The sequence below is a fragment of the Stegostoma tigrinum genome, chromosome 12, assembly GCF_030684315.1.
Source record: "Stegostoma tigrinum isolate sSteTig4 chromosome 12, sSteTig4.hap1, whole genome shotgun sequence".
Taxonomy (NCBI): domain Eukaryota; kingdom Metazoa; phylum Chordata; class Chondrichthyes; order Orectolobiformes; family Stegostomatidae; genus Stegostoma; species Stegostoma tigrinum.
In genome coordinates this window covers 57,832,354-57,858,527 of record NC_081365.1, presented here as the reverse complement: position 1 = coordinate 57,858,527, position 26,174 = coordinate 57,832,354, and the positions used below count along the sequence as shown (strand labels likewise).

At 41.8% G+C, this 26,174-nt stretch overlaps 1 protein-coding gene across 11 annotated transcripts in view; it reads left to right on the top strand.

Moving 5' to 3' along the window:
• The window catches only part of dmd (dystrophin), a 1,835,475-nt gene that overhangs the window by 756,362 nt on the left and 1,052,939 nt on the right, over nt 1-26,174 (top strand). For all 11 annotated transcript variants that reach the window (XM_059650343.1, XM_048540566.2, XM_048540567.2 and 8 more), the window contains 3 exons: nt 2,505-2,677; nt 17,562-17,685; nt 18,581-18,668. In XM_059650343.1, coding sequence (XP_059506326.1) covers nt 2,505-2,677; nt 17,562-17,685; nt 18,581-18,668 — 385 coding nt within the window. The remainder of the gene's footprint in view (nt 1-2,504; nt 2,678-17,561; nt 17,686-18,580; nt 18,669-26,174) is intronic.

Here is a 26,174-nt window from a genome sequence, read left to right as displayed (position 1 = left end):
AAGGAATGAGTGACTCTCGTCAGACCAAAGCTGGAATATTGTGAACAGTTTTGAGCCTCTTATCAAATAAAGATATACTCGCTTTGGAGGCAGTCCAGAATCAGCTCACTTGGCACATAATGAAGTGAAGGGTTTGCTTTATTGAGAGAGGTTAAGTATGTTGGGCCCATAATCACTGGAATTTAGAAGCATGAAAAGCAACCTTACTGAGGCATACAAGATTTTTTAAAGAGAACTTTCCAGACTAGTTGTCGGCTGGTTGTTTCCTGCCCATGCATGAATCTAGAACCAGAGGACATAATCTTAGTGTGGGTCACCCATTTAAAGCAGGTAGGAGAAGGAACTTCTTCTCTCATAGAGTAGTGAATATGTGGAATTCCTTACTGCAGAGGGCTGTTGAGGCTGGGTCATTGAGAATATTCAAGGCTGAGATTGATTTGTAATCAGTGTGGGAAGCAAAGGTCACCGGGAAAAGGCAGGAAAGTGGTTTTCAAATCTCATTGCATGATGGAGGAGATTTGATGGCCTTCAACTGCTACTATATCTTACAGTTAATGTAGACTTTGAGAGAATTCCGGGCTATTTAACTGATACCTCCAGGATTTATGTCCATCTAAAATGACAGGACATTTATTTCACAAGTTATCTGAAACAGTTACACAAATCGTTGTATTCAGGGGTGTGTGTGTTAAAACAGGTAAGCTAACACTAAAAATTCAGAATATCTGCTTTTATCAAAGAAGTTTTTTTTAAAAATGAGAATATATTAATTAAAAAGAAACAAAAGTATTAAAAATAATTTGAAAGGGGAAAAGTGATTTTTGGCAAGTTTTAGATTGTTGTATTTTCACATTTTTGGCTAACTATATACCTATTTTTCACTAACTGTACACTGGAGCAAACTAAAACTAGCCAGTTCTTGAAAACACCATTGTAATTCAAGGCTTTTATTGTAATGGTGAATAGAATAGAATCACAAAAAGTATGGGTCAGAAAACTATAACCAGAATTAGTGCATGAATTAGAACATATTTAGAGTACTTGAATTCAACATACCAAAGAAAAGCAATTGCACAGAATAGGTCAAAAAGGATGGTGCAGAAGAATTGGCTCATGCGGCTGTAGGCTTTTATTCCCACTTTCCCTTATCTTTCAGATTTATTCTGGACAGCAATAACCCAGCATGGATCTAACAATTGAATATACCCAACATTCTTTATTCAGCCAAAGTTAACTGCACAAAAGCCTCACCATACAGTGCTTACAACTGCAAGTGAACTCTTTTATGTGGCCATTTCCGAAGATCTGAACAGGTGGTCGGCCACTGATGAGTCAGCATTCCCAATCTAGCTACATTTTGTCCTTGATGCCAGCTTGTTCTTTTTTTAACTGTTTCTCTACAACGATGCTATGCACTTACAATCTTGACACCATCCAGTCTCTAGTAAATGATCAGTTTGGCAATTGGCAAACATTATGCATGTATCATGTTTTTGATGACAGTTTGAGCAATTGACTCATTAACACTTTGCTTAAGTCTCCTTGGAAAGCTGCTTATCTCACCTTTAATTTTGACATAAAATTTAGCTGTGCTGGCTTTTATGTCGCCCAATCAATTACATGACATTTCAACAGCACAGTTCCATGACAAATTCAGCTGATAAATAGGCCACATTATCACATTTGATTCATTGTGTGTGTATTAAATAAATTTTCAGCATTTCTGGAGTGACTGTGACAGTTCAGGCTATTGCTGCTGAGTTAAAATACTTCAGTCTAAAGTGAAACATACAAAGGTGCACACAGACACCAGTAACCTTTCAAATCATTGGATCATCATCAGATTTCATGTGTTTTCTCCTGATTTCATGTAGCTTAATTTTATTTCACTTCATTTTGGCCAATCCAGCAGATTTTAGGCTAATATCTGCACAACTCATTTAATTGTCACCAGAACAGAAACTTCAAGGATGCAACATGATTCAAACCTTGAAAGTTATTCACAGGTTAGCTATTACTATTTATTTGCGGAATAAACTGTCACTAAACACCATGAGTATCGAATTTATTATAGGTTTCAATCAGAATTAAACTGAATGGGCTACTAGTTAGAGGAAAAGGTACAAGTGAGTAGAAATGATAAGGGACATGCCCTGACTTAAATACAAATTTATTATGTCGCACTTTCAATAGTCTGATCTGGGATGGTTTAAAGGCTTGTTCGTGTGGCTGCTGTTCTTCTCTATTTGCGTATTAAAACACTATATTTACTTGTTCACCATTTTGTAGTGAGCCACAAGGCCCTTTTTCATTTCAGTCAATGTTCAGCCACAGGCTAAATTGGATTCGACATTTTTATTTGATAGAACCATGCATATGTTGTGGGAGTCAGATCATGAATGAACTGGAATTGTCTCTTTCTTAATTTTCTGCATGGTTTTCAAACAATCATTAGTGAAGTCACTCGATTAGTCTCTGACCTCTTGTCTTAATACCTTCCTCAGATGTCACAGTCTGTCACCACAACTCAGACGTCATTAACACAGACCACGCTGATGGAAACTGTAACCATGGTTACCACCAAAGAAAAGATTTCAGTATCGCCGAAAGAGGAACTTCCCCCTCCTCCCCCTCCTAAGAAGAGGCAAGTCCTCTTGGACTCTGAGCTCAGGAAAAGGTGCGTCAACGAGCCATTATGAAGGCATTTATTAACATTTTTGTTGGAGAAGGAGAAAATGCTTGTTGGGTCATTTGTGGAACTGTACTGTCGCCTTATGTAATTAATTGTTTTGTTTTAGATATATCCATTGGCCGCTTTTTAAGTGGAGGAATACAGATACTTTGTATGAAATAAATTGGAAGAAATTCCAATGTATTTCGTGATGGCATCCTGAGGTCTACCTTTTCCTTCTCCCATAGTATACAGTACATCTAAAGTTGCATTCTATGTGCTTCTATTAATAAGTACCAGGTCTCCCTCTAGTGTTTACCATTGTTACCACCAATGTTAGGTTTTTAAATATGCATCAGAAAACGTAGTAGAAGACCCTTTACAATGTGATTAACTCTTTAGGATTGCATTCATGTTTCTAGACAACAGTTATGTTGCAGTAATGCTGTATAATAATTTATATTTTCACATTTCAATCGTTATATTCCAGTAAATTAATAGTAAAGAATTCCAGACAAAAACCAGGGAGTGTACAGAAAGTACAGGAAAAAATTCAGAAAGGATATAAGAAAGCTGCTATGGAAAAAAAAGCATGTAACTTAAAAGAGGACACAAATATTTTATGAGCTAATAAAGATAATCCCAAGAGATTTTATAGCTATATTAAGAGTGGGTGGCTAAGGAGAGAACAGGTCTCCTTAAAGATCAGCATGACCATCTATGTGTGGAGCGACAGGAGATGGGGGAGATTTTTAATGAATATTTCTCCTCACTGTTTATTGAGGAAATAAGGAAAACAAGTGGGGGTGTTTTGGACTGCATACACATTAGCAGGGAAGAGGCATTTGCAACCATAAAGTGCATTAAGATGGATAAATCCTCTGGGCCTGACCAAGTCCATCCTCGGATATTTTGGGAGGCTAAGAAAGAAATTGCAGAGGCTCTTGCAGAGACTTTTGCTTCATCGTTAACTATTGGTGAAGCTCTGGAAGAGTGGAAGGTGGCTAATGTTCTTCCATTGCTTAAGAAAGTTAACAAAGACAGGCCAGGGAACTACAGACCAGTGCGCCTGACATCAGTGGTAGGCGAGTTATTGGAGAGGATACTGAGGGACAGTATCAACCAACATTTGGATAGTCAAGGATTTGTGCCTCAGAAGTCATGTCAGACAAATCTTCTTTTGAAGAGGTAAGCAAGAGGATGAACAATGGGTAGGGCAATGGATGTTGTCTATATGAATTTTAGCAAGGCCTTTGACAAGGTCCTGCACATCAGGCTGGTCATCAAGGTTAGGCCACATGGGATCCTGGGAGACCTAGCAAATTGGATTCAAAATTAGCCTGATGGTAGGAAGCAGAGGGTAATTGCTGAAGGCTACCTCTCGGACTGGAGGCCTGTGGCTAGTGATGTGCCTTGGGGGTTAGTGCTGGGACCTTTGTTATTTACTGAATTACATAAATGATATGGATGTGGATGTACAAGGCAAGATTAGTAAGTTTGCAGACAATACAAAATTAGGAGTCATTGTTGATAGCGAAGAAGGTTATCCAAAATTACAGAGGGCTCTTGATCAGATGAGAAGTGGGCTGAGAACTGGCAATTACAATTCAGTATAGTGTGAAGTGTTGCACTTTTTGGAAAGTTAGAGCAAGGTAGGACTTAAATAGTAACGTCCTGAGGAGTGTTGTGGGACAGAGGGACCTAGGAGTACAAGTACATAGTTCATTGAAAGCAGCATCATAGGTCCACAGAGTGGTGATGAAGGCATTTAGCTTGCTGGCCTTTGTCAGTCAAGGCATTGAGTACAGGATTTGGGTCATTATCTTACAGTAATATAAGTGAGCAGTGAGGCCTCACTTGGAGTATTGTGTACTCTTTTGGTCACCCTGTTATAAGAAAGACATAGTTAAATTAGAAAGTGTGCAAAGAAGATTGACGAGGATGTTGCCAGGACTATTAGGCCTGAGTTATAGGGAGAGCTTGGCCAGAATAGAACTTTCTTCCTTGAAATGTCGGAGAGTGAGCAGTGTATACGTGTATAGTCTTTTTCCCATGGATGGGGAATTGTAAACTAGAGGGCACAGGTTTAGTGTGAGAGAGGATAGATTTAAGAAAGACCTGAGGAGCAACTTCTTCACCCAGAGAGTGATGCGTACATGGAATGGGCTGCCAAAGAAAGTGGTTGAGGCAGGTACAGTAGCAACATTTAAAAAAAAATTGGACAGGTACATGGCTGGGAAGAGCTTAGAGGGATACGGACCAAATGCAGGCAGTTGTAATGAGCTTAGTGGCCACTATGGTCAGCATGGACCAGTTTGGGCTGAAGGCCCTGTTTCCGTACTGCATTACTCTGACATGTTCTTATACATGCACAAGGGATGGGCAATAATGCCCTTGTCTTGTGAATACTTAAAAAAAATTGGCAAGAGAATGGTAGGACTCTTTAGGGTTAACAAGGTATTCCGATATGACGAAGGACACCATGCAGGCACTGGATAAGCACTCTGCATCTGTCTTCACAAAGCAAAAGGATGAAGTTAACATCAGAGTAGAGTACAGGCAGAAAGAGCCGATGAAATGGGGTCAGATGAAAATGCATGCAAAGAATGTGCTAAATAGGTTGACATCATTTAAGTTACCAAATCATCCAGTCGAGATGGAATGTATCCTAGGTTGCATTGGGAAATTAAGATGAAGACAGTGAAAGATCTAAGCAAGATTTTCTAGCCACCTTGAACATTGAAGTGGCAACAGAGGACTGGAAGATTGCATGTGTACTTTCTCTGTCCAAATGTTGGGAGTGGTAGATGTGAGAGTCGGTTGTGTCAGATATCAATGGTGACAAAGTACAAAACATCACTGTCAAGCATAAAATTAATTATTCCTTGGACAAGAATGCAAATGACATTTTCATGAAGTATTTGCGAAAGACAAATCTATTCTGACTGCTCTGTCTGAACTGTACAAAAGGCATTGTTATATTTTTTTCTCTTCATTCTTTCATTTTGTTTATTCACTTGTGGGAAGTGGGCATCGCTGGCTGGGTCAGCATTTATTGCCTGTCCTAGTTGCCGTTGAAAAGTTGGTGGTGAGCTGCCTTCTGGAACAGCCGCAGTCCTCCTGCTGTAACATGACCCACAATGCCCTTCGGGAGAGAATTCCAGGATTTTGATCCAGTGACAGTGAAGGAATGGCAATATATTTTCAGGTCATGATGGTGAATGGCTTGGAAAGGAACTCAGCAGATGGTGGTGTTCCCAAGTATCTGCTGCCCTTGTCCTTCTAGATAGAAGTAGTCATGGGGTGGAAGGTGCTCTCTGAGGATCTTTGGTGAATTTCTGCAGTGTGTCTTGTACACTGTGGATGCTTGTGAATGTGAAGCCTACCAAATGGGCTGCTTTGTCCTGTACGACATCAAGCTACTTGTGGTTTGCTGGAGCCTCCCTCACCCAGGCAAGTCAGCAGTATTTCATCACACTCCTAACTTGTGCTTTGTAGATGATGGACAGGTTTCACGGAGTCAGGAGGAGACTTACTCGCTGTAGTATTCCTAGCCTCTGACCCTTGTGTATGTGGAAAATCCAGTTGAATTTCTGATATATGGTAACTCCTCGGATGATGATAGTGGGAGATTCAGTGATGGGAACACCATTGAATGTCAAAGGGCAGTGATTAGATTGTAAATAGCAAATACATGCATATTTAAGGAGATTGTAGTCCAAGTAACGAACTGGGCAGACACATGGCAAATGCATTTTTTTAACCAAACAATGTGAAGTGATGCAGTGTGGGAGAAACAACATTGAGAGTCACATTAATGAAATGTGAGGCTGGATGAACACAGCAGGCCCAGCAGCATCTCAGGAGCACAAAAGCTGATGTTTCAGGCCTAGACCCTTCATCAGAGAGGGGGATGGAGAGAGGGTTCTGGAATAAATAGGGAGAGAGGGGGAGGCGGACCAAAGATGGAGAGAAAAGAAGATCGGTGGAGAGGAGAGTATAGTTGGGGAGGTAGGGAGGGGATAAGTCAGTCCAGGGAAGACGGACAGGTCAAGGAGGTGGGATGAGGTTAGTAGGTAGGAGATGGAGGTGCGGCTTGGGGTGGCAGGAAGGGACGGCTGAGAGGAAGAACAGGTTAGAGAGGCAGAGACAGGTTGGACTGGTTTTGGGATGCAATGGGTGGAGGGGAAGAGCCGGGCTGGTTGTGTGGTGCAGTGGGGGAGGGGACGAACTGGGCTGGTTTTGGGATGCGGTGGGGGAAGGGGAGATTTTGAAGCTGGTGAAGTCCAGATTGATACCATTGGGCTGCAGGGTTCCCAAGCGGAATATGAGTTGCTGTTCCTGCAGCCCAATGGTATCAATGTGGACTTCACCAGCTTCAAAATCTCCCCTTCCCCCACCGCATCCCAAAACCAGCCCAGTTCGTCCCCTCCCCCCACTGCACCACACAACCAGCCCAGCTCTTCTCCTCCACCCACTGAATCCAAAACCAGTCCAACCTGTCTCTGCCTCCCTAACCTGTTCTTCCTCTCACCCATCCCTTCCTCCCACCCCAAGCCGCACCTCCATCTCCTTCCTACTAACCTCATCCCACCTCCTTGACCTGTCCGTCTTCCCTGGACTGACCTATCCCCTCCCTACCTCCCCACCTATACTCTCCTCTCCACCTATCTTCTTTTCTCTCCATCTTCGGTCCGCCTCCCCCTCTCTCCCTATTTATTCCAGAACGCCCACACCATCCCCCTCTCTGATGAAGGGTCTAGGCCCAAAACATCAGCTTTTGTGCTCCTGAGATGCTGCTGGGCCTGCTGTGTTCATCCAGCCTCACATTTCATTATCTTGGATTCTCCAGCATCTGCAGTTCCCATTATCATTGAGAGTCACATTAATGTCTTGTAGGGGACAAGGAATAGGCTGACTTATTATACAGATATTTAAAAGTTTCTGTGCACTTGAGAAGGTAGATAAGAAAGCATATAGAATATTTAACTCTGTAAAGGGGCAGTGAACTGAAAAGCAATGATGTCATGATGAACCTCTCAGCCTCTGATCAGGCTTTAACTGGAATGTTGTGTGTAGTTTTGACCATCACAATTTGGGAAGGCTGTCAATGACTAGGGATGAGATCAGAGAAGGCTTGTCAGCAGGATACCCAAAAGTTGGAAAACTTCCAATTGTGTGGTGAGTGGAAAAGTTGTAATTGTTGTTAGAGCAGAGAGGATGAGGGGAGATCCCATAGAACAATTACAAATTATGAGAGGCTTTGATAAAGCAAGTAAGGAGAAAACACTTCCTCTGGCACATGAAACTGTAATGAGAGTACCCATAGATTTAAAATATTTTACAAAATAAACTACAGGCGATGTGACGAGAAATCTGTTCACCCAGGATGCTGACAGCAGAACATACTATTTACATGAATGTGAAGGGCATTGATTTAATGGGCAAATGCTGAGGTGCAGCTCCTGTTTCTGGTCAGGTGTGTTCTTTCAGTGCTGCATGCTTCTCTGGTTCTTCAAAAAGGTGGACTGCTTCACACTGCATAACATTCAACATTGAAAGCGTTGATAAATTTGTCTACAGCAAGCCAAGAACATTGTTGAGGAAAATGTAGTTTAATTCCCTGCACAGAGCTAGGGTGTTTGGCATTTAACAATGCTGCCACACTTACTGGGTTCAATTTTCCCCTTCTTGAAGGTGGCAAGAAATGCACATTATAAGGCAGGTGGGCCCTGAGAGATACTCACCACCTTTATGATTAAGAGCTGGACGATTGTGGATTTTCTCAACTCACTGCTAATTAAGATCCAGATGATGTCTGTTAATGGCTTTGACATATCAGGAGATTTTAGTTACTGCAAATATTGATACAGCAGTTTCAGGAGCATGCGTGTGTGTCCTGCCCTTTGATCAATTTTGTGTCCTTTCCTTCAGAAACATTTTATGTTGCTTTATAATAACTTTTTTTTTCCCCATACATACAGATAACTTTCAGAAAGAGAGGCACACAAGTTAATGCATCTTAGTCCTTCACGTTCCACATCAGGTCAGATCAGATCAAGATCCCAACCTAATCTAATTTACTCACCATTACGTATTCTGGTAAAATTCCAATTTCATTGCTGCAAAGTATAATGAGAGAATTTAAAAATTTATTGGATTTTATTCCTGTTCTGTTTATTTAAAACATACACTACCGATGAGTCCTGATTAAATTACTGTGGGTACTGGCCTGAATGACATTCCACCTGTATGAGATAGGTAGATTATCAACAACTAATGAAGGGACCAATTAACTCCAAAGTGCAGCAGTTCAATATTCCTCATCGCCTTGGTTTTCTTGGCAATGCCATTAGCACTAAATGTTTAAGGAAAAATGAGAAGAAAGCCAAAGGTATGTCAAAGTTGATGATTATCATTTTCAATTAAATTATAGGTGTTATTTAAATACTCCCTTTTTCCAATTGAACAGTACATATTCTAACTGAGATCGTAATGTGAGAATCTGAACTCTCTAATGTAGAAGACTAGCAAACTGACAAGTGGAAATAAAGTAAATCATGAAACAGTGACTAGATGATACTTATATTGGGTTTTTAAAGAGAGACTAGATTATAGGAAGAGGTCATAATTGAGGAAGGTAAGTGCTCCCATAATTCTGCAGGGAAAGAACATACACATCTTGATTTCAGTTCACTAAAGACTGTTTTTGTCCCCTTGGTATATTGTGAAATGGTACAGAAACACACATACATTGTCAGTACCCAGCTCTACTTCACTTCTACCTCTGACCATTTTTTCCACTATATTTAATTTTCAGCACTGTGGATGGACAGAAACTGTATGTAACTAAAAAGAAAAGTTGGAAACTGTTGTCCTTTTTCACTCAATTCCCCTCTCAGACAGTTGTCAGAGGCAGAACCAGATCGTCCACTCTTACTGATCTAGTTCTATTTTGGCCCCCACCCACAACTCTTTCTCTGATGTATCGATGATATCATCAGTGCTGCTTCCCTGCCTCATCCTGAGTTGGAAAAGTTTATTGAATTTGCTTCCAATTTCCACCCTGCCCTCATTTTCACCTGGTCTATCTGTGACTGTTCCCTTCTCTTCCTCAGCGTCTTTATTCTCATTTCTGGGGATAAGCTGGCCAGCAATATACACTACAAACCCAACTCCCTCAATTATCTTGCCTGTAAATCTTTGCACCTTGCTTCCTGTAAAGACTCTGTTGCATTCTCCCAGTTCCTCCATCTCTGTTGCATCTGTTTCAATGATGTTAACTGTGACAAGGGAGCCATCAAAATGTCCACCTTCTTCCTCAACTGAAGATTCCCCAGCAGTGTTATTGACTGGATCTGACCCAACTCCCACACCCCGGCCCTCATGCCCTCTGTTCCCTCCTGTAACAATGATAGGTTCTCCCTTGTCCTTGCGTATCATCAACATTCAGAGGATCATTAACCTCCATTTCCACGAGCTCCAGTGAGATGTCACCAGCAGACACACAATCTCCTCCCCTTTCTTATCAGTTGTCTGCAAGAACTATTTCCACTGCGATGCCCTGGGCCACTCCTTCACTCTGCTAACCCTCACAGTCGCACGGCACCTCCCCTGCAACTGCAGAAGGTGTGAAACGTGTCCTTTTACATCCTCCCTCCTTCGTATCCAAATACACCTTCCTGGTGAAGCAGCACTTTGACTCCACGTCACACAATCTGGCCGACTGCATTTGCTGCTCACAATGTGAACTCCTCTATATCGGAGAATGGAGGCGTAGGCTGTTTGACCACTTCACAGAACACTGGTATTCTGTCCACAGAAAACACCCTGACCTTCCAGTTGCCTGCTACTTCAATGCACCATTCTGTTCCCTGGCCAGCATCTCTGTCTCAGGCATGCTGCAGTGCTCCATCGAAGCACAGTGCAAAGTTAAAAAAAAACACCTCATTTTCTGCTTGTGGACCCTGCAGTCTTCTGGACTTAATACCGAGTTCAACAACTAAAGAGTTCAAGTCCTAACCCTACCCCATGCGTACCAAGCCTTGTTATCACATGGTCTGCTGTTACACACAACCCATTGTTAGCCATTAACAGTCCCAATTAATAGCTATTCACTCTCCTAACCAGATTGTTATCCATTCCTTTGTCTATCTGACTGTTCTGTTCTCTCATTGGACTCTATCCACATCTATCATTTACACCTTACCCCCTCCCCCCAGTCCTATCTTCTGCATATAAACCGCCATTTTCCTAGCTACCATTAATTCTGAGGAAGGGTCATTCAATCCGAAATGTTAGTGTTTTTTTCTTCACAGATGCTGCCAGACCTGGTGAGCTTTTCCAGTGACTTCTGATTTTGTTTCATTCACTATTTTGGTCTTGCAAATGTCACCAGAATGTCCTTCTGTCATCAGCAATACCTGTAACACACGGTGGAGCAGCTGCTGGGACATTCCAAAACACACCACCTCGCTTCCTGACACATTAGATTCCATTGCCTGAAGTCTATGCCATGTGCAGACCTTCGGTGTCCCTGCAGCAGAGAGAAGATGATGAGTGGGAAAAGTTGCTTCCTATCTTGATAAATGTAAATTCACCCAACTGTCTTGTCCCTTTCCTAACTCTCAGCAAGTTACAACCCATGATCACCCCTGTACTCCCCTGATCTGTGTTGGTTCTAGACTCAGTGATGCTGCAAATTTAAAATGCTTAGCCATGTTTTCAGATCCTTCCCTGTTTCTATAATCTCCTCCAGCCCTCCAAAATCATTACACTTCTTTAATTCTGGCATTTGCACATTCAGAATTATACTTTTAATCGTTAAATTATCTAGAATGAATGACGTATCAGTTTCATTTTATGGTCATTTGTCAGTTGCCTGTTCTGTCCCCACAATCTGCCCAGTGGCTATTCTTAACCTTAAGCTGATTTCTTCTCCCTACTTTTCTTTTAGGAAATATTTGCTAGAAATATTGAGGAGTGCTTATGTTATTTTCAAATTTTAAAGTATTGACAGAAATTGGATAGTAGCATTTTAAAAAGGAGGCCAATTATATTCCACCCATAAAAATCATGTGCAGTGGGTGGATTTTTTGTGAAATTAAAATGGTTACGGTTGGTGGTTCAGTGCTTTGACAAGTGCTGAATAATTGAGTGTATTAATCATGCTGATTACTGCAGCCTCAAACCAAACAAGATGATTCTGAAAGGAATATGGACTGGAATATTTGCTCAACATTCCCTCCATATTTAATTGCCAAATACTAGATGGAAGTGGGCTGCATTATTTTTGAGGCTTTTCAAAGATATTCAGGATTTTTACTTATCTTGTTCAGATGAAAACATCACGTTTATGCTGCAGTCTGTATAGACACTAGCAACTTTCTTGTTTAAAGTATACGAAATTTGGAATCCTGTGTTCTCACTAAAGGTGTAAGATTCTGTAGTTTTGAAACAGACTAAATAAAGTTTATGTTCCAATCTAAAATATGTAACTTCTACTCCACCATCCAGAGTTAATGGAAGAAAAACCTGGATCAGTAGGCAAACTGTGACTGAATAGATCTTATTGCACATTGAATAACAAATGTGGTCAAGCCAGATCCATGGCTTTTTCAGCAATCTACGCAAATGTGAGTGAAGCTGTGGGTCACCAAAAAAAAGTTACCCCTTGCACAAGGGATTGCAGCTTACATTTAAGGGTCTAGCATCGGAACTCCCTCGAAAGAAAATGCTCACATTGAGATAGTTGAATCTGTTCACTCAACACCACATTTCATAGGACCTCCATACTGTTCACAGGCAACCAATTACTGGCCAATTCCATCATGTTTCCTAGCAGCTAGCTTAACCAAACTGTCACTGTCCCTGAATTTCTTGAAGCCTTATCAGCTTCTTGAAGCGCTGTCTCATTTATATCCTGCTCCCCGAAACCTCCCCGCCCCCACCACCCACTTGATGCCTCCGCTCTTTAGAGCCAACAACAACACTTGAGCTGTGGAGATACCTTGTTGAGCTGTTCTGCTTTTTCAGTGTGCTGCCTTCTTAGCACCTTGTGATATCTCCCACGAACTGCCTGGAGTCTGCTAAGAATAGCACTTTTTTTGCCCAGAGCCTAATTCTCCTGCTTCTAAGCACTTGCCTGACTAACCAGACTGACTTTCTCCCACAGCTACCTAGAATACACCTCCAATCACCCACCCTCCTGCAAAAATTCCATCCCCTATTCCCAATTCCTCCGCCTCCGCCGCATCTGCTCCCACGACAAGACATTCCACTCCCGCACATCCCAGATGTCCAAGTTCTTCAAGGACCACAACTTTCCCCCCACAGTGATCGAGAACGCCCTTGACCGCGTCTCCCGTATTTCCCGCAACACATCCCTCACACCCCGCCCCCGCCACAGCCGCCCAAAGAGGATCCCCCTCGTTCTCACACACCACCCTACCAACCTCCGGATACAACGCATCATCCTCCGACACTTCCGCCATTTACAATCCGACCCCACCACCCAAGACAGTTTTCCATCCCCACCCCTGTCTGCTTTCCGGAGAGACCACTCTCTCCGTGACTCCCTTGTTCGCTCCACACTGCCCTCCAACCCCACCACACCCGGCACCTTCCCGTGCAACCGCAGGAAATGCTACACTTGCCCCCACACCTCCTCCCTCACCCCTATCCCAGGCCCCAAGATGACATTCCACATTAAGCAGAGGTTCACCTGCACATCTGCCAGTGTGGTACACTGCATCCACTGTACCCGGTGTGGCGTCCTCTACATTGGGGAAACCAAGCGGAGGCTTGGAGACCGCTTTGCAGAACACCTCCGCTCAGTTCGCAACAAACAACTGCACCTCCCAGTCGCAAACCATTTCCACTCCCCCTCCCATTCTTTAGATGACATGTCCATCATGGGCCTCCTGCAGTGCCACAATGATGCCACCCGAAGGTTGCAGGAACAGCAACTCATATTCCGCCTGGGAACCCTGCAGCCTAATTTTATCAATGTGGACTTCACCAGTTTCAAAATCCCCCCTTCCCCGACTGCATCCCTAAACCAGCCCAGTTCGCCCCCTCCCCCCACTGCACCACACAACCAGCCCAGCTCTTCCCCCCCACCCACTGCATCCCAAAACCAGTCCAACCTGTCTCTGCCTCCCTAACCGGTTCTTCCTCTCACCCATGCCTTCCTCCCACCTCAAGCCGCACCCCCATCTACCTACTAACCTCATCCCACCTCCTTGACCTGTCCGTCTTCCCTGGACTGACCTATCCCCTCCCTACCTCCCCATCTATACTCTCCTCTCCACCTATCTTCTTTTCTCTCCATCTTCGGTCCGCCTCCCCCTCTCTCCCTATTTATTCCAGAACCCTCTCCCCATCCCCCTTTTCTGATGAAGGGTCTAGGCCCGAAACGTCAGCTTTTGTGCTCCTGAGATGCTGCTTGGCCTGCTGTGTTCATCCAGCCTCACATTTTATTATCTTGGAATTCTCCAGCATCTGCAGTTCCCATTATCTCTGACTTTGACAACCTTCTGCTTTGATCACCTCCGATAAACTTACTGTGCCGCATGTGTTCCCTTTGATGTCCTTCTCCTGTACAGTGATCTCTTTTTCTGCACCAGTCATCTTAATGCACGCAGGCTACTGTTTGAATGGTCAACCCCTGCTTATTGTCAGCAGTTACACTGTGGGGGAAAAGCCAGATACAGCATGTTATGCTACTATGCATATGCAGTAAGTCCTGAATCATGTGGAGAATTGACATTCTGAGAATTGTATGCAACACCACATGAAAGCATTCACAGCATTGCCCGGCAAAGATAAGTTAGCTTTATTTCACATCACAGAACATAGAACAGTTAGGCCTTTCAGCCTATGTCTGTGCCAACTATGATGCCATTCTAATCTAATCCCATCTGCCTCCACCTGATCCATATCCTTCTATTTTCTGCCTGTTTGTGTGTCCGTCTGAAAGCTTCTTAAATTTTGTGATCATACCTGTATCATCCACCTCCCCAGGAGCAGATTCCAGCTCCCTACCACCTTCTGCACAACAAACTTGCCTTGTGCATCACCTTTTAAACTTTTCCCCTCTCACTTTAAACATATGCCCCTTTGTATTTGACATTTCCACCCAAAATAGACTCCAACTATCCATCCTAGTCGATGCCTCTCACCGTTTTATTTGCTTCTATCACATCACTCCTCAGCCTGCAACACTTGAGCAAAAATTATCAAAGTTTATCCAACTTCTCCTTAAAGCTAATATACTTCAATCCATGCAACACCCTGGTAAACCTTTTTTGTACCCTCTTCAAAGCCTTCACCTCTTTCCTACAGTTTGGGGAACAGAACTCTAAGCTTCCAGTTGTGGCCTAATTAATGTTTTATACAGCTGCAACATGACTTGCCAACTCTTATGTTCAATATCTTGACTGATGAAGACAAGGGTACCAAATGCCTTCTTTACCACAGTATTCACTTTTTTGCCATTTTCAAGGAGCTGTAGACTTGGAACACAAGACCTCTCTGTGGATCAGTGTTCCTAAGGGTCCTGCCATTTACTGTATACTCTCCTTTTGCATTTGACCTCCCAAATTGCATCACCTCACATTGTCCGGAATCAACTCCATCTGCCACTCTCCCACTGATCTATTACTGTTCAATCCTTTGATAACCTTCTTCACCATCCAGAGCTCCTGCAATTTCCGTGCCATCTACAAACTTAATAATCAGACCACCAACATTTTCATCCAAATCATTCATAGAAATTACAAACAACAAGAGATCCCAGCACTAATTCTCGTGGAACAACACTGGTTAAGGACCTCCAGTCAGAAAAGCACCCCTTCACAATACCCTCTGTCTTGTCTGACAGTACAAATTTTGTATGTGATGCTGGTTAGCTAAAAATCTGTACTCCACCGTGATGCATTCACCAGCAGCCAGAGTCTGCCTTCTCCAGTGCTTTGAAAGGCATCATTGGCTGCATGAGGATTACAAGTTTTCTCCATGATGCTGAATGACGTTTAGTGCACATAAGCCACATTTCTAGTACTGCATGTCAATTCTGAGTTGCTCAGCAACCTGAAGGGACTTTATTTCCTTAATGTCCAGTTGATGCAGCATATCATACAGTTCACAGCCCAGTATCCTGGCAGCAATCATGCAGCAGTCCACTCTGCTATCTGCATTTAAACTGCCAGGACAAACTGGATGACCAGTGTAAACACTGGCTCCACTGTACAATCTGAGCAGCATGCACATCGTGAGAGCTGTGTTGCCACACACAGTCTGAACAAATGGACAGCTGGGTTGCTGAATAAAAGTTCCCACTGGCTTAGCCCTGGAGTCCTCAACAGTTCTGTTGTTAAAAGTAGCGGGAATCTGTAAAGTGTTGCTAATGTAGAGGTACAATGTTGGCAGTTTAAAAAAAATGTTCATGGGCTGTGGCTGGGCCAGCATATATGGCCCATCCCTAATTGCCCCTAGATCTGGATGGCTTCTGGGGCCATTTCAAAGTGCAGGTAAGAATAAAGTACATTGCTCTGGGAATGGAGTCAGATGTCGGTAAGGATAGCAGATTGCCTTCCCTAAGACAATTAACAAACCTTCAAACTTTGGAATTGTGCCCTGCATCCCAAAATCTAGATTGGTAATGTATTATCAGGAAAAGCGATTCTGGCCACAAGAAACTCCATTACAAACCCCTCTGCTGCCTAAAAAAATACCTATTGACCATATTCTCCGTTGTCTTTCACTCAGCCAATTTTGTATCCATGTAGCTGGTATTCCTTTTATTTCATGACCTAGAACTTTCCTCATGAGTCTGTTCAGTGGCAGAGTGTCAAACTTCTTCTCAAAGTCCATAAATACCACATGAACAGTGTTGCCCTCATTAAGCCTTTCTGTTAACCCTTCAAAACAAAAACATCAAGTTAATTAAATGTGATTTCTGTAGGAATCAGCTACAGAAAATCTTTGTGTCAGGTGAGGTGCTACCATCACTTAAATGATCAGGTAGCACTTGGATTGCCGTACAATCTGTCTCAGAAGACAGCCCTGCATCTATTGAGATCCTCACGCCAATTTTTAGGAAAGAATCTAGTTTGGCTCCACTAAGTTTGATGTTGCAACGATGTGTATGGGTATCAAGGAATGTAACACTGGAATAAAAACTGAATACAGTGGATGCTAAAATTTAAAAAGAAACAGAATACTCGAGAAACTCAGCAGGCCCTACAGCATCTGTAGAGAGGGAAAGAAGAGTTAATATTTTTGCATTCAATATGCCTCTTCTTCGGAACTGAGGTAACATTGACCTTGGCCCACTGTGTACATTGATATGATGAGATTGTAGCAATTTTATCGTGTTATTTCTGGTGTTATGATGTTAATCAGATTTTTTAATGCAACAACTGCAGACCCTATTAAAGCAAGGTGGCCAGCATTTCATAGATTGTCCTTCATGACTGGAAGTAAGAATGACTTTATCCAGTGGTAGGTAAGGGAGGGGCTCTCTGGCACAGCGGGGCGCGGCTGGTGGAACCCCAGTCCCTTTCACTGACCAGTAGCCTGTAGGTCTGAATGTACTGGGCTACGTATTGGGCCCAAGCCTCCCTTACTGGATTGGACCAGAGTATTATAAGACCTAAATTACCCACTTCAGGGCCTGAATTAGACATGGGCAGGTGTCTACCTGACATGTTCCACAGTTGCTGATAAAACATGGCACGAGGTGGGCTGGGCATGGCATCCTAGTTTATGCATCCACCTTGTTTTTCTACCCACGGATGACGTGTAAAATTCAGCGCTGTGTTCTGAACAGAAACACAAGGAGAAGTGTTCACAAGCTTTTATGGACAATTGGTGGTTCTTTCTTCAGGTTTGATGTTGATACAACAGAGCTGCACAGCTGGATGACTCGATCAGAAGCTATCCTTCAAAGTCCAGAGTTTGCAATCTACCGGAAAGAAGGAAGTATCTCGGATCTTCAGGAAAAAGTTCATGTATGTCAAGTATTCAATATGTAAAGGATAATAAGTGAAATCTACAAATCAAATATACCAGAGTGTGGGGCTGGATGAACACAGCAGCCAAGCAGCAAGGGTCTCGGCCCAAAACGTCAGCTTTTGTGCTCCTGAGATGCTGCTTGGCTTGCTGTGTTCATCCAGCCCCACACTTTGTTATCTTGGAGTCTCCAGCATCTGCAGTTCCCATTATCTCTCTACAAATCAAATGACTGTTTTGTGATCAAGGTTGATGTAATAAGATATCTCAGACTCTGAGAGTATTTTGCCAATGCCAGGATAAAATTTTGACAGTGACGAGATGCATGAAATTTAAAAATTATGTGCAAATATCGGACCTCAGAATAGGACTTGTTAAATCAGCCTTTAATCTGTGCCTTCTAATCAGTATGTTATTATCTCAGGTTAAGTTTAGCTCAGGGAATGGTGATTGTAATTTGCAGCTCAGTTGCAATGGAGTTAAAGGGCTATTCATGGGAAATCGGAAAACTGCTATTTGCTGAGTTGACACATGATTGTTTGAAGTTTGGATTCAGACAGTAATGAAAGCATGCAACAATTTCTGTCAGCCTCCCACAGTCTCAATGATTTACCTATTAACTTATCTAGGAGTGCTTTGTCAGTGTAAATCTTATTTCAGAAACTGATATCATACATTTAATAGTTGAGGTATTAATCTTGTTGCCAACACGTGATGATCTGTTATGATGTCTCACGTGTCCTGAAATTACATGTTCAACACATGACAAAAGGAATATCTTTAGATCCAAATCAATTCAGCCTTGGGGTAATCTTTTGTGCTTATTTGGGGAATGTCATTTTTCTTTTGACCCTTAAAGTATGTGACAGGGAAGCTTATTTCCGTATCTTGTAGGCTATCGAGAAGGAGAAACCTGAAAAGTACAGAAAATTGCAGGATGCCAGCAGATCAGCGCAAGCCCTGGTGGAACAGATGATGAATGGTAATTATATGCAAGTTGATTCAGATAATCTTCTTGAGAATTTGTGCTTCACACAAACTCAGACTTATCACACTTGAGATAGTAGCAAACTGCAATCTGAAAGCAAATACAAACTTCACATTGTACATGTAGGAGAGTATTCATTCAAGTTTGATTTATGCATTAAGCAACCTGATTGAAAGTGAACTGGTTGTAAACATTAACACACATTGTAAATTATGCTATCAAAAAGCAAGTGTGGGTTTTATTATGTTTCACTTTAGATGAAGTGATTCTGCTGTATGTTCACAATGATTACTGAGAGTAGAAACAATGACAAAACACAATAAAATTTCCAAAGTGTTTCTCACTACCTTCCCTTGTCATTTTGTTGGAAGATCTAGAGAAACACTCAGGAAACATTGAATGTTCAGTAAAATAAACTCCGTGTCTTTATCCTACCTTCTCTTTTATCGACACACCATTGTGTCAACAACATTCTCCTAAATTGTATGGAAAAGCAATGGTTTAAGATTTGTCTAACTGTTCAAATGAGACAGTATCAGTGTGTATCAGATCACGTGGCTCAAATTTGGGAACATTCTGTGTGTTACTGTCTTGCAGGTGACATACACTGCCACAAATTATATTTTGAAGCAGTTTAAAAAAAAGCAATCTTAAAATAAAGAAGTAAGGGTGGGCAGTAATGCAGGGAGGTTGAACTAAAATGGAGGTTCAATCATTAGCTTGTTGAATGAGGAACAGATTTGAATGACAAAATGACCTGCATCCAGTTCGTAATTTATATCATCCTCTGTATTTTGGGAGTGTGTTCTAAGTTACTTATTCATAAGCTCTTGATGCTTGATGTTAAGTCTGAAATATACTGAAATTTAACAAGAAATGTACATATCATTTGGAAAGATAAAGATTAATCAAGGAGAAATGGCGTGACTCGTTCAAGGCAAATTATGCCTGACTGCTTGATTAAATTCCTTGCTAGGAAAGATTGATGACCAAAGTCGATGTTTTAATTATATGGACTTTTGAAAGGCACTTGACAGATTTCTGTTCCTGGAGGTTTGTTGGGATGACGGAAACCAATTGCTTTCATGGAGAGTGACAGTGTGGATGTGGAATTCGCTCAGTCACAGGAGCAGAAAGTGTTGTTTCATGAATGTTTCACGCTGAGAGACTCATGACAACTCACGTTGCCAGGAGTTGGCTAAGAGCCCTTCACTCTTTATTTAAGTTTCGAAACAATGTCAAACTCAGATATAGGGAGCAACATTATTGCGTTTGCAGAGGTTACAAGAGCCTAAGACGTAAGAGCTTGAGTTGGCCACTTGGGTCCTCAAATTTGCCCTGCCATTCACCAGGATTATAGTTGATCTTTTATCTCAGCTTCACTTTGCTACACAATACCTATACCTCTTAATTGCCTTAGTATCTAAAAATCCATTGACCTCTGTCCAAAATATACTCTCACTGAGCATTCATCACTTTCCAAAGTATGGCATTTTGAATGGAGAAATTTCTCCTCCTCTTGATCCTTAATGGCTGGCCCTTATTCTGTTACTGTGTGTATTTTACAATATCTACATTGTCACATCCCTTAAAATTGTATGTATTTGAACTAGATCACCTCTTATTGTTGTAATCTTGAGCGGATATGCGGCCTAGTTTACTTACTGTCTGCTCATACAATTGTCCCATACCCCAATAATCTGTCTGTTGAATTTTGTTATAGTCCATCTAGAGCATGTACTTTTTTTTAATCTGGAAACAAAAATTGTGTCCAAGTAATCCATCTGTGGCCTTTTGAATGCCATACACAATGTTGGTAAGTGAGAGATAATGGAAACTGCAGATGCTGGAGAATTCCAAGATAATAAAATGTGAGGCTGGATGAACACAGCAGGCCAAGCAGCATCTCAGGAGCACAAAAGCTGACGTTTCGGGCCTAGAACCTTCATCAGAGAGGGGGATGGGGAGAGGGAACTGGAATAAATAGGGAGAGAGGGGGAGGCGGACCGAAGATGGAGAGTAAAGAAGATAGGTGGAGAGAGTGTAGGTGGGGACGTAGGGAGGGGATAGGTCAGTCCAGGGAAGACGGACAGGTCAAGGAGGTGGGAAGAGGTTAGTAGGTAGCTGGGGGTGCGGCTTGGGGTGGGAGGAAGGGATGGGTGAGAGGAAGAACCGGTTAGGGAGGCAGAGACAGGTTGGACTGGTTTTGGGATGCAGTGGGTGGGGGGGAAGAGCTGGGCTGGTTGTGTGGTGCAGTGGGGGGAGGGGACGAACTGGGCTGGTTTAGGGATGCAGTAGGGGAAGGGGAGATTTTGAAACTGGTGAAGTCCACATTGATACCATTAGGCTGCAGGGTTCCCAGGCGGAATATGAGTTGCTGTTCCTGCAACCTTCGGGTGGCATCATTGTGGCAGTGCAGGAGGCCCATGATGGACATGTCATCAAGAGAATGGGAGGGGGAGTGGAAATGGTTTGTGACTGGGAGGTGCAGTTGTTTGTTGCGAACTGAGCGGAGGTGTTCTGCAAAGCGGTCTCCAAGCCTCCGCTTGGTTTCCCCAATGTAGAGGAAGCCGCACCGGGTACAGTTGATAATGTTGGTAAGTATTTGTTAGTGTTACATTCCAGACAGGATGCTTTCCTCCATGGGTGAGTCTGGTACCAAGGGGTACAAGGTCAAAGTAAGGGTAACAAGCTTAAGATGAAGAATTTCTCGTCTGAGAGTCTTTAGTCTCTGGATTTCTCTGCCACAAAGATCAGTGGAAGCTGGGTCTTGGAATATATGTCCAGTTGAGTTAAATGAATTCTTGATCAAAAAGGGAGTGCAGGGTTTTATGGGACAGCAGAAAAGTAAAGTTAAGGTCTCAATCAGATGAGCCATGAGCTCACAGAATGGCAGAGCAGGCTAGGTAGTTTAAATTCCTGCTCCCATTTCTTATGGTGACTACTTTGCAGATTCAGATTCATCACTGCCATGTTCCTTTTCCATGAGAAGCATTGGTCAGTATTTATTCAAGCTGCATTCTTCATCAATATCTGTAGTTTTGTATTGAATGCTGGGTGTTATGATCAATTCCAACATTTGCCTTTCGTAGGGATTTCATTCATCTGCAAAGAAGATGAAAATAAATTTGCAGGCCTCCATAAATGACTATTAGACTTCTGCAAATAAAGCTATTGAGTTCTTCAATGGACCGTATAACCAATAGTGAATAGGCTCCAGAGATGATGAAATAAATTGTTTATTCATGATGTGACGTTGTGCCAATACCAGAGAACTAAGGTTTGCTGAAAGACAAATCGTCCTAAATGAATATGTAGCCAATTTGTGGAAAGGTGGGATATAGATATCACGCTGGCCTCTGTAAAGAAATTCTGGGTTACTGTAGCAAAAATCTGGTGTGCTTGTTTTTCTTGAGGCTAGAATGGAAATACTGCATTGTCTAACTCAACCATCTCTTTCCAGGCCATGCTAAATGTCACCCACTAGAAGCAATACCATTCATATCAAAAGAGGCATTGCCTCAGTAGCTGCTCTCACTCAAGGGAACATTTCGCCCTGCCTTTGATAATTGATTTCTTATGCACTGAAGACATGTACCAACATCAGTCAGAAGGAAGTTCCTCCATCAGAATAGAAAGCACAGGTTGGGGTTTATAATAGTGCTCCTGTTAATAATTTCTGAAAAGAGAGAAATTGGCAAAGCTTTCTGTCTTGAACTCATTAGAACCAATGCGAGCATTGCCAATTTCAGTCAATTACAATGATTTGTAATACACAAGTACTAATTGGTCGGAAAAGAAAATTCTGGTTGATATGTCACCATAGAGAAAGCAGTATGAATTGCAGGCTCCTAAGGCTCTTGAGTAATTTACAATGGGCTCAAGCCTGAACACATTCCTTTTGATTACAAGGAATAGGTTTCTGCATATCAATGTGTGTTATGTCTTGCAAGTGTAGACTAGCTTGACTGTCTCAAATTGGTTGCTGGTGTAGCTTTGAGACACTCAGATTGTTTAACAAAGGCCTGCCCAATCACAGAATCACGTTGATTGGCAGATGGTTGTTTTTGCTTTTGCGAATGTTAGCTCGTTGATGATCAGTTCTACATGAAACACATGAGTTTTCTTTGAACCTTGCACTTCCAACACATCAGGTTTTATAAGAAATAGAAATTGGGAAGCCTTGCTAAAAGTACATAAGGTGCTCATTAGACCACAGCTAGGACCCTGTGCAATTGTGGTTTTTGCAAGGGAATTAAATAATTATGTGGAGAGAGAGCATTCGTGGGGCTACAGGATAAAGACAGAGGAGGGCAACAAGTTGAATTGCTCCTCCCGAGAGCAGGTACAAACAATATCCTCCTGTGCTGTAATCATTGTATGATTCAATTACTTTTGATATGTAAGTGCCATTGCAACGTAGGGAATGCAACAGCTGATTTGCACACAGCAAATTCCCATAAACAGCAATGTGGTAATGACAAAGGGCTGAAAGAAAGCAGTTATTAAAGCCTACAGAATCCTGGTCTTTGTATATTGGGACATGGAGTACAAAAGAAAACAAGTTTTAATGGATAGTTCATAAAACACTGATTCAGCTGCAACTGGAGAATGTGTCGACGCATTCGCAAGCTTGTAAAAAAGATCCATGAGAACAATTCCAGAGATGAGCAACGCCTGGTCTGTGGGTGGAAGAAAATAGAGCCGCTTTTAAAGAACTGAAACTTATGAGGAAATTTGGTAGTGATGCTGAAAATCATGAGTGCTCCAGACAGAACTGGGAAGAAATGTTCCCATTGACAACAATTTTGTGAATCAGAAAGCTCTGATATCACAAGATTGGAAAAGATGGGAATGGTAACGTGAGAGAAAGTTTTCTTATGCAATGAATGGTAAGTATCTTGAATGCACTGCTTGAACATTTGATGGAGGTAGAACTATGCTTGGCATTCAAAAAAAAGTCATCTGAAAAGACTTTTTTTTAGCTCGAGCTATAAGGAAAAGGCAGGGGACTGGGGCTGATTGATTTACATGAGAAGCACAGACACACTGAGCTGAATATCAATTTACAATCTTGTCTGCAACATTTTCTTAAATAGAGCTGTGGAATCTTCAACATTAGTCGAACATCTATGTTACTATCTAACAAAAGTGGGATATCAGACCAACATACAAGCCATCCCGGGTTTTGTGCTTGTTACTGGGGTCAGACTTGAACTTTCAATTTCTCAAAGATGTAAATGCTACCATTGAGTGGCGTTTGACACTAAACATAGTTGCAAGCAAGGCTATAAAAAATTGTTTCAACCCATTCTGACCTTGCGTTTCATTGAAGGACGTTCTGTAACTTATTTTTTTATCTTCAATCAAGCTGTAGTTAATTGTCTATGAAGCCCACATCCTCTTTCCTGTTGCCTAATAAATTCAGTAACTCAAGGGAACTGACCATAGATTATCATTTTCTTGGAAAATTGTTTAGATTCCTCTCCAGGGAAGAAAATATATTTTAGTATTTAAATACTTTATTTCCAAAACTAAAACAAATAGAAAGTCTTTACTTAATTTCAAGAATACATTTAAAAAGGAAAGGAAGAAGAATCCTGGCATGAGAGGCCTTCGCTCTCTGTGAGAAGGGCTGTGATTGATTTTTAAGAAATTAACTTTGCTTTGTTTTCCTGAGGATATTCTGTAAATGATTATGCCAGAGTAAAGATTTTCCTCCTGTTCAACTGGTCAATTTTTCTTAAATTTGAGAGAGAAAATGCACCATTTCTAAATTTGATGTGAACTCCAAATAGAAATGATCAAAAATGTTCTTTTAGAAAGTTAAGATATTATTATTTTTTCTACTTACTTCCCTGTTCAAAGTCAGTTTTAAAAAAATCCACTCCAAGACAGACTGTCATTGAGTGACTAATGAGAATTTGACGATCTGATCTTTGTCACTGCTCTTGAGCTTACTAAATTTGCTAGTCAACAGTGACTGCACGTGAAAAATGATTCATTGATTGTGAAGCACTTTGGGATGAGAACTTGAAAGGTACTATATAAAAGAAAATGTATCCTTTTTAGTCATTATTCGACAATGGTGCACACAGCATGTCAAGAGCTGTCATCCTCATTGAAAGCAGACTCTGGGAGTATTGGGGTGGTGTTGGGGAGCATGGTGAGTTGGTAAGAAAGCAAACATTTTTGATGAAAGGTTTTGAGTATGCTTTATATTTGGATATGCTTTAAAAACATATAAAGTTTAGGGTGGAGAGAATCATCTGGGAATGGATGTTGCAAAACAAAATGATGCAGCACGTAACAGTGGCCATGGGAATAGTATAGTTTGAGATTCTTGAGCACTCAAGTACTGCAACAGAGGCTATTGACTCGACATGTCAAGGGGGCTAGGAATAAAACGCCGGAACCAAACTTCTCCCAAAATGGGAAACTTGAAGGATGGAGACAATCCATGCTGGTGAAGCCGTTTTACAGGGTATATCGAAAGAAAATCTTTCCAGTTGTAAGGAATACCATTGACCATAATTATAATTGGCTACTATTTAATGCAGGAAGGGATTAAGTACAGATTTATATCCCCAAAGAGTTGTAAAAATGTGGAGCACATTAGCACCTGCACAAATAGCATAGATGAGCTTGTTGCTTGGGCTAGTTGAGGAAATGTGGCCACAAGCTTAGATGGATACAATCACAAGCAAAGATCATTTGGACATGTATCAGACAGTAAATTAAACATAATTTATGAGCACTGAAGATTGTAAACCAGCAAGCAAACAATTGTTTTTTTAATAAGTGATGTACCAGTCTGAAAGATCTTCAGCAATGAGGGTGATCATGTTTGTGTAACTGACTATTGTTCAGATTAAGAATCCAACGCTGTAATAATCAGTGTCAATATGTAACAACTGTTCAGTATAATAACATTCACAAATATCTAACAGAGTAGTTACCATGAATAGTCAGGCCACTGTCTTCTTGCTCCTTGGACATGTGGGCAGCAGCAACTTCAAGTGCTAGCTGTTCTTTGAGTCCCTGTTGGTAGTTCTCCTACATCGATGCAATGCATAGCTTCACTTTTTTCAGCCATCCAAGCTCCAATGTGAAAACCGCCAAAGTTTGCAGCTGCCTATGAAAAAAATGTCTCTTGTCCATGTAAACATCGTAGCCATGTAAAATACCTTCAGTGTGAAATCCGACTGGTGATTGAATATGTCAAGGAAGGGGCAAATACAGTGGATTTGCTTACAGCATGACTTACTGGGCTGGATTGCCAACTGCTGGTAATGGAGAGAGAAAGATTAATCCCCTTTACAGGCGTGGCGAAATTTTTAAAAAGTCACTGCAGTGAAATGCACATTGGGCAATTAGAAGATGATTGGAGTGAGATTATAGGTGAATTGTAGGAACAGAGGTAGCTGGGAGTAGACGAGCAGTAAAAAGAACCTAATCCTTTTGAAAAGCAGGGAATGGGTCAGTCCCAATCAGTTACCC